Below are 9,849 nucleotides of genomic sequence, written 5' to 3'. Positions count from 1 at the left end.
TGAAGCATACAAATGCAGCAACTCACGTTGGCTAAACTGCCACCAAACAAAATTATTCAGCCTTTAATAGCGAACACCTTAACGCTAGATTTTATGATCCCGCTACAAGACGGATGCCTTTTTTCCCCAAATGGGACCCATTTGCGCTGAGCGCGAAGTGCCAGTGAGAGAAAATCACCAGCGCAGCCTCTCCCCTGTTGTCAGCGTTAGATCCGCCCTGCTCCGTTAGCCGTACGGCTGCGCCTGTGCGCCGGTGATAAGCGCTGTTACGGCTCCGGTGTCAGGCAGGGCGCCGTGAAGAACAGTTGGATAAATGGCAGTGTGGCGCTCACAATGCTTCAGCAGTTATAGAGGAACTAAGCAGAACAACCGAAGAAAAGGATACAAAACAGTAGAGGTCATTTAAAGATTACTTTTCTTCTCGAATGAGACGGAACAAATGAAGAAACGTCAAACTGTTAAAAGTGGGTTGCATCCCATTATGGCCCATATCCTTTACTGTCTTCATGCCATATTCATTTTCTTCTGTTTCACCGCTGTTATCTGTTTCTTATCTTTACATTATTTCTGCCTATATCTTCTTTTCAATATTTCATCCCTTCTCCTGTAATATTTCAAACGCCCAACATTGGCATTTACCGGTACAATCCCTCAAAGTGCACTGCATGTCTGAGACTGATGGCCGCAGGGGATAGCCAGCATACTCCGCGGATCACACCTGAGTTGCCGTGCTGTTGTCCGCGGAGTTCTCTCCAGCCTTAATCATGATATGATTTACAGGTCCCAACCACGCGGCGACGTGGCGTATTTATTATTTATCAAGCAATGTACACAAGTCATTTGTCTAGACTCACTGCGCAGCGCATTCACTTCCTTCATATCCTACCGAGGAATCAGCACTTTCTGACGTTGCATTTAATATATATCTTTATGTATTCATTTTGTGCAGATTTCTCATCATTCAAAATTGGACGTTTCACTCCGGATCCCTTATTATAGCAAGTCCTATGAGAAATGAGCCACTGGTTCTAATGATAAAGATTACTTTTCAATATACATTGGAGGCTTCATCAAATGTTTGATTGGTTTTAGTAATCCTACTTAAGCTAAACTCTAAGACTAAGATAAGCCATTAATGTTTCGGAGGTAGATCCATGTCTGAAGCTGAAGTGACAGTTCTTTGGTTTCACTATTTTCACTGTCAAGCATTTTTATACACCATGCAAAAACATGAAGGAGGAGTCGGGAACAATGCAGTTATCCCACTAAGTACATTTGCATTACGGGTTATGTGAGACTTTCTTGTTGCCTTTTCATATTTTCCTTGTACCTAATTTGTGTAAAAATGATAGTCTACTTGAAAACAAATTAAAAGTCATCTACTGTAAATGGATTTAAGTTCGCGGGGATTTGATTTCGCTGTAACACCATAGACTGCAAACTAATACCATAACAGAAAAATTTTCGCGGTGAAGTGGTCACCGCGAAAACCGCGAACATTAATTAATCCACCGCGAACAATTCTGCCTTTACATTATCTTAAAAGAAGCAAAGAATGGGTGGAATTGTAAGAAAACAAAATCATTATTGTTATCGTTATTTTCTGAAGGCAGAGAGCTAAGAAACCCGGAATGTTTAACCCACGTGCACGGATCAATTCTGGAACATCCCTGGTGAAATGTCATTTGTTGCTACAGCACTTGCCTGAATAATTTAAGTAATCAAGCAAATCCACCGACTGCTCCACTAACTCTTCCATCATCATGCCTGCGGCTTTTAAAGCGTTTAACGTGGCTCATAAAGTAACTCATTATCAGAGCAGGGATAAGTCAACTTCATTTTGAATTAATTTCATTTGCCGAGTAACAGAATATGGGAAGATAACAATGTTTAATTTTACTTTCATCTAACTACATAGTAGTTATATGAATGTAGTTTGTCTTTTTTTTTGGTGAGTGTTGTTACGCCTGCTACTGAAATCAATGCAATTATTAGGACTAGATCACAAAAAAGTATTTAGAATTGTTGCCAACGTTTTTTTTACTGTTCTGACATCCCATAAATATAACAAGCGGGCAGTTATCCTGAGAGATAGTTGATCACGTATTTGACAGTAAATGTCATCTATGTACTGAAGTGTTATTAGTCAGGGTATATAGAATATCGACGCCTCGACATTTCTTCTATTTCCATCTTAAGTAATAATTCTTCCGGAGATATATAATATGTAATATATAATATGTCTTCGTTCTAAATAAAACGCAGATACAGTATTGAGTTCAAGCGATGGCAACATCGTTTTGCCATGAGAGGATACAGTCACCGTTCTTAGTGCTGAAAATATTGTAACTGTGATTTCAGTGCATAAGGGGTGTATTCTCTATAAGCGTATGGTCCCTAGGGGCCAATACGTGCCCTCATTAATGAAATATACCACAAACACGTGTAGTAGCCTACACTCACTTTAAAAAGTACGCTTATAATATCCAATGTTTTTCATAAGTTTTCTTTTCCAGATCTCGAATATAGTTTACTACCTATCTACCTATTAGAGTTAACTATCATTTTGATGCTGCTGTGTTTTTCATCTACCTTAACGAGGTTGTATTTTTATGGGAATATTTTATAGGATCAATTAGTGTTTAGAACATGAAGATTTCCCACAAGTCAAATTAGGCCCTTTCTCCCCTATCTAAGTTTATTACTTTATTGATAGCATGTGACTGCATTTAGAACCATAACAGGGCGCAATATCAGCAAAATATGAAGTACAAACAATATGGCTAAAAACACGCCTATCATCCACACTGTTACACCCTACTGGCCTTACTTGCCCATGATGTATATTTTCTCCACTATTTATGGTGGTGCATATTTTCTCCACTATTTAGGGTAGACATAGGATAGAAATCTCCCAGACAGCAAAGAAAATTAAAGGCCAAACACACACATAGAAGTAACAGTAGTAGTCACTGTGGGGACTAATGGCTATGATATACTAATCACATTTATCCATCAACTTGCTACTGCGAGTTTGCCATTGCGGGCGCTAAATTAATTAAAGTGTCCCGGTTGATATCTGTCTGCCGTTATCAGGACGACTGCATTTTCTCACAGTACACACTGCACACCTATTTTCATGGCGATTGTGTCGGTCCCTTGAACTCTAATCGCGTACAGACATTTTGCCATAAAAGGCAGTAAAATGTCAGACATGATGCCGCCTGCTACAGTGGTGTGCAGTACCACTCAGAGTCGGTCCAGCGAGGCCCTGCACTCAAGCAATAAATGCTCCTTTGGAAAACAATCGCCGTCCTCTGGTCTAAACCTCGAAAGCGTAAATGAAAATCTACTAATCCACAGATGGAATGGAAAATTAGCTATACGGGATGACTATCAGGTTCAGACAGAGTATATCTCGCGACAGAACGCCCTGCAGGCGAGCTCCTGCGATCACGGCACAGGTAGCAATGATGAATTGTCGCTCGGTCATTGGGTTTCATCTAGGAGAAAATGCGCCGCGCTCTTGACACAGATGATACCGGGGCGCAGCTCAGAGGTTCGGGAGGTCGTGCCGAGTAAATTTAGTTTGGCCTCACAAGGCTTTGATGTTCTAACGTTTACTCGTGTAGAAAATGATTCGTCTTTTGGCTGTTATTTTTTGGGGGTTTAGTGCTCATACAACAGTTCTGTCACACCTTTTTTGTCCACATATCATTAGATTGATTTTGTTAATGTCTGTTCTTCTATGTGCTTGTGTGGTGAACTACTTATGTCTACCTTCAAGATGATATCTGATTAAGAAAATTTCGTATAGGAAACAGGTAACGTCTGGATGTTTCGACACGATCCCTTCGACTCCAATTGAATATTTATCATTACAGGGAGCCGTAACCACAAATGTGACTCGCACTCGTAATTGTCTCGCTTTTGGTCGATTTTGCTCCTCACTATCAAAATTCATCTACCTCCCCCTGGATTAACGTGTATGTTGTGAACATTGGGCCGATAATGTTATGGATCATTCGGTTTGGTTGACGCTTCTGGTTGTTTTGTTTCTAGAAGAAATCGCGGAGACAGGTACTTAAGAGATACGGCCGGCGTTATATAGCCCTATATCGACGGTAACAATGGAGAAAGTGAAAGTGTACGCCTGATAGCCCTGGTTCCCCGTGAAAGTGGGCTGTACGGTCACGTGATGGGGGGAATGCAAATTCCCGGAGAATCGATTGTTGTTGTGGAATGAGCAGCGTCTGGAATAACATGGCGCGCGCGGCGGCGACCAGGTGCGCCTGACGACCAGGAACCTTAACTTTAACGCTTCTTTGTTTTCTCACCTGTGGAATTTCTCTGCGTTGTGACACCTGCCGCAGGTAGGACGCACCTGTGGGGAGGATGAGGATGCGGGTCCCCACCTGTGCGGCGTGTTGGATCCTGGTGCTCACCTGCGCCGTGCGCGACGTCTCGGCGGCCATAAGTAAGTGCTCCTTACGATTAAATAAACACCTCTCGTTTTCTTAGATAGAAAAGTCGCGCTAAAGGGGTACACAAAGGTGTGTGCTGCAGGTTATGCCTTCATGGCCACCTGCATGATGTATGATGTTCGGTGTTAATAGAATGTTACCTGAGAGCGGCTTGCCTGTGACATCGGTTCTTCACGCTGCTTGTTTGGTCCCGTTTTGCTGGTGTAAGAATGAGCGGCTGCCTGATATGATACCAGATGGGATGCGGGTTTATGTACAAACCAGTAAAGCTGGTAATAGCGAAGAAGCCGGGCCTTGGCTTCACGCCACACAGGGGAGAAACCCTCGCCTTGGACGCCCGCCACAGTGGGGGAATTGATTAGGACAAAGAAAGCCATTTAGCTAGGCGATGGTTTCATGTATCTGTGCTCTTACTTCTGATGTGAGGTTAGACAAAGGGTCTGATCACTCGTAGTGGTGAGATCTACACCACGAGTTCTAGGGGGCACAGGTGGAAAAGTGGAAAGGTCTTTAAAATTCAGGGAAGGTCCAGTGGAAAGCTATAGCTCGTCTGGGGTAGGAAATAGGTGGAACGTGCTTTAGGTAATGGGTAAAGATAGGTGGACATCTCTAACGACATCCTCTGCTGTGGGTCATTTCTGCGATATCAGTACAGAATAGTTCTATCAGGGCGGGGCTGTCATCTTCAGGAATGTAGGGGGGGGGGGGGGGGGCACAGTGATGGTGCCTCTTCCCAATCAACCTGGCGCTGAGCGCCCATAAACGGAGCCGCTAGTCTTTCTCGTTGCTCGTCCAAGCGGGCAACTGTTTGAGTATTCCGCCAGGGCGCTTAGATGGAGTGCTGTGGCCGGTCACGTCCGACTCAGGGACGCGCAACAGGGGCGTGGCCACGCCGTGTCCCTCATGCTAGACAATCTGCAAGAGATCTGAAAATAGGAAATTTGAAAAAAGCAAATTTGGGAAGGAGTTATACAAAAAATGCTTGATGCGTTAAATGGCACTGACAAATAGCTTGGCCAGAAAGATGACATGATAAAAAGAGACTTCTCGCGAAAGCAGAAATAAGCATGCCCAAAACACCAATAGCTTGACAGTTTTAGTGTGATGACACTGTCTGTTTTAAACATAGTAGCCTGGGGATCCTTCCCTCTAAAGGTGGTGGAACACTTTTTACGTGCTGTAATAGGGAAGCTAACCACATAAAAGGACAAGCGCAAAACTGTAGCAAGATAATATCAGTACTTATACAGCAGTATAATAGAGTCACAGCGTGTGTACACGCTACTTTGACATAATCATATGTAAAACGCAAATAGCGTCTTTCTTCCACCGAGTCATTACTCTCTTCATCCCGGCAGGTCCCATGTGATGAACGGTATAGAACTGTCGGCCATATGGTGCTCACTATACCGACCGCTGGGACGTCTTTATATGCATTACTGTGGGATGTTTGTGTACATTAATGCCTGCTGCAGCTAAGCGCCAACCCTAATTAAGCTGACGCAATGGTTCCGTTGACAATGTGAGTTATGAAAGCAGAGCTTTAGTTTTCATTACATGTGCAACGTTTCGAAATGAGAGTGTGGTAGTAGATTTCGACGAAAAAGAAGATTATGAAAGAGTTGTGCTATGATATATGAGTTTAATCCTCCAAACCACTATGGGTGAAGTGTTTTTGTCTTTAAACAGAATGTTGAGACTTATTTTTGTGGCAGCTGCTAGGGGATTATGTAAATGTATATTGAAGTTTGTCATGCGTCGTTAATGGATTTACCATGCAGTGAATCGGATGCATGAAGAGGAAGACTAGTTAAACAATCATTTCCACAGGGATGTTTTATAATCATTGATCCGTTTTTATGAAGTTAGTGCCAGTCATGCAAACGAAATCCTTTGAGAAGTTGCATGATTAATATTACTGGGTACGGTAAGCAGCGTAACCCAAATGCTAACAAATGGAAATGTGAGAGCGTAAAATTCTAACCATATTTTGAAACACTTTCACGAATATGTAGCAAAATCTCTCTAGGCAGTTGCGTTTGGGTTTGAGATATTGTACAAGTCAAACGGTGCTGACGAACATAAGTGGTAGTAATGGTGAAGACACCCCAAGGGACACATATCTACACATTACTGTGTGCTTCAGAACAATCTTCCCAAAGGACATAAATGTTAGACGTGTTGAAACAGCGGGTACGTCGATACACATGTGAAGTTACACTCCCATTACATAGGACGATGACCTTCCCGCGACCTTCCTGAAATCAAGCAATTTGACATAGCGCTCAACGAAAATTCCCGATAAAAAGGAAACTTTGTACGCTGTGTATATTTTAATGCGTTTTAGTCATATTTTGGCATTTTTGAATGATACTCCGTTATTCCTTGATAGAAAACAAATTCTTTTTACGCTTTGTATATTTTGTTGCCTTTTCAGTCATACTTTGACATTTTGCATGATACTCCAATTATGAAGTCAAGGTTTTCATAAATACAATTCATGTCGCAGCGACGTCGCAGCGCCGTAGCCGTCTGGTAGAATGGCGAGGCATTAGGACGAACACGATCGTATCTGTTTGCATTATGATTTAGCCACGTTAGATAAGTATCCCCACACGAACACTACAAAGGACGAAGACAGGCAAGGCACAGCTGCCTTTCTAAAAAAAGTGATGATACCAGAAGTTTTAAAATTGATGGATGAAGACCGGAGCTTCTCGCTGCAAGCCACTTTATCACATTTGATTTACGTTCGATACTTTTCCTGTACGCTGTGCTGAGGCGGTTGTCTTCTACCAGGTGGTTAAATCCCGACACGCCTTTCATCCTGAAGCATTCCTCTGGCCAACTGTAGCTCTCTCATCAAGTGAATAGGGTCTTTTGTCCATGAACATTTGAACAAATCCCCATGTAGCCGCTTTCGTGCGGAACATCTTAGGGGCTAGTTTCAGAACTGTTGTAGTCATTTCTAGACGAGATCAGATGGACATGAAATAAAACAACCAAACAAATGCAAGCCACAAGAATAGAATGATATTGTTGAAACACATTGTTACCAGTCTGAGAAAATTAAGCATCTTTTCTGTCATTTCGCGGAAGCAATTATATATTTTTCAACTAAAAACTATGCCATCTTCCATATGCGTTAGGTTTGCTCCCCCTCACCACTTATCTTAACATCTCTTGATGAGAAATATAAGGCCATTTTGGCCGTATTGACAATAAATCCTTAAACAGCAAGACGTAAATTTTCTCATGTCCTCTTTGAAAAAGTTTCGGTTTGATGACTTTTCAATGTTATGAAACCATCCCTAGGCTATCAATAAACAAAACCATGAACTACAATAATGGATGAAAGGGAGGTAAAAAAAATCGTTTGCGCACCCTTACAGTGATCATTCATTCTGCAACCCTTCGATTTTAGAGTACGTTAACGGCCACAGGTTGGCAAAAAGAAAGTTATTACAGTTAAACTATAAAGGACAGTCACGAGATGTGCAGAAACGAACTTTCCCGGCATCGTAGATAGCTGACACCGTGGAGAAATGAACCGCCTCTACAATGCAAAGTGTCTACTTGGGAGATATGAAGGAGTAATGTACTGTGGAGGGGATGAATCTTTAATTATATAGTTATAACGTGAAACAGTGAGGCGTGCATACATTACTCTTCCTGTCTGAGGGTTACGCCTTATTTAGCATGCGCAATCGGGATGGATGTTGGTTTTGCTAGAAGTTAAACACTTGTCAATGAAACACTGTTTGGAGGGGGCAGTTGGCAGATGGGTACTAAAGTAAATTCTCGGCAACGCCCATTACAGAATATTTTGACCATTTACTAAAGTATTAAAAAACTATGATATATTTTTGGCAAATATTACCGTCTTGATAATGATAACTTTATTGCACAACAATTGTACAATGTGCAAAGTATGACGTCTACCGGTACATAACTACAGGTCCATAGAGCCGTATGAACACCATTGTTAAAACTGTACGAGAAAGTTACTTGCAACATGCCATTACTATATAAACACAGTAACGAATAGAATACAATACAGGGTATACCGTATCAATCGAGATACCAGCCAGGCCGCGGATAGGATCGCCGATATTATGTCTTACCGCTGAAAAAATGGTACGGTGAAATATTGGGCGGGTGACCTTAAAATTGATGGGGGATTTTTCATGGTTGTATTTCAGGCGTGAATTCTGCATTTATCATGTATTGTATATTGAGCCCCTAGTTCGTATTCAATTCTGCTTCTAACATTTGAACAAACCGCCAAGGATAGGGCTATCATTGGTAGTAATGTTTTTCAATAACATTTGTACTGTCTAGTTAAGTGAGGTGCCCATGCCTACAGAATTCACGTTGACAAGCATATAAGGCTCTTTCCCAGTACATAAAGCACCTTACACAGAGTACAAGAACAATGAAAGCAACGATATGCTCTGCCAGTCAACCAATTACTCTTGGATCTGAATTGTAACATTTTCTTCAATTTTTGATCTTCTTAAAAGGCGATAGCCGCAATTGATGATTGGCAGATCCCACCCGTGGCTATAAGTCCCTACTAAACCGTCAACCAATACTAATGTGGTTATGCATTTTCGTAAAACATAATAAGTGTAGTGGGAATGACAAAGAAAACATTGATGGCGCCCATAATTTCCCTGGTATCAAGTCGTAAAGAGTAGCGACTGCGTTTTGTACATTTCAATGAGAACGAGCCATGCATAAGTCGTGCCACTTATTGGTACATGAGCTGGATACCCGGTGGGAAGTGCTTTTCGTTCCGCTAGAATTGATTCCGTAGGCAGAGCTGTATCCTGTTTAATACTGTTCACTTCATTGGAACGTATCGATCCCCCAGGGGCTGGGACGGGGGGAAACTTTCACTACATCCGCTTCCTGTAATTCCATTGTGGTCTCGCACCGGCATTCTTTAATCCGACAGTGGTCTCGGAACGATGTTTTACTACAGCACCGCGCGGGTTTGAATCATCCTCTTGCGTAAATGTCGTTGGTAAGGGGGAAACTTTCACTACATCCGCTTCCTGTAATTGCATTTTGGTGTCAAACCGGCATTCTTTAATCCGGCAGTGGTCTCGGAACGGTGTTTTAGTACATTACCGTACATTTAGTACATTTGAATCATCCTTTTGCGTAGATCTCGTTAACTCGAGCTTGGCAGAATACAGAAATCATTTTCCGATTTAATACTTCCAACAGCAAGCTCTAGTATTACATTCAGAAGGCATACGAGGGGCTCTAATAAGATTTTTTTCTTAGAAGGCATCAAGGTGAGTACCTATGGATTACTCTCCAGCTGAAGGGTTGAGTCGCGTAAATGTAGTAGTAG

At 42.0% G+C, this 9,849-nt stretch overlaps 1 protein-coding gene across 1 annotated transcript in view; it reads left to right on the top strand.

Moving 5' to 3' along the window:
• Positions 1-3,937: 3,937 nt before the first annotated feature.
• Positions 3,938-9,849, top strand: part of LOC118423421 — a 46,228-nt gene continuing 40,316 nt past the window's right edge. Inside the window, exon 1 of the mRNA XM_035831564.1 lies at positions 3,938-4,477. Coding sequence (XP_035687457.1) covers positions 4,396-4,477 — 82 coding nt within the window. The 5' untranslated portion in view covers positions 3,938-4,395. The remainder of the gene's footprint in view (positions 4,478-9,849) is intronic.

The sequence above is a fragment of the Branchiostoma floridae genome, chromosome 9 (assembly GCF_000003815.2).
Source record: "Branchiostoma floridae strain S238N-H82 chromosome 9, Bfl_VNyyK, whole genome shotgun sequence".
Lineage (NCBI taxonomy): Eukaryota > Metazoa > Chordata > Leptocardii > Amphioxiformes > Branchiostomatidae > Branchiostoma > Branchiostoma floridae.
This window is presented reverse-complemented; position numbering and strand designations above follow the sequence as displayed.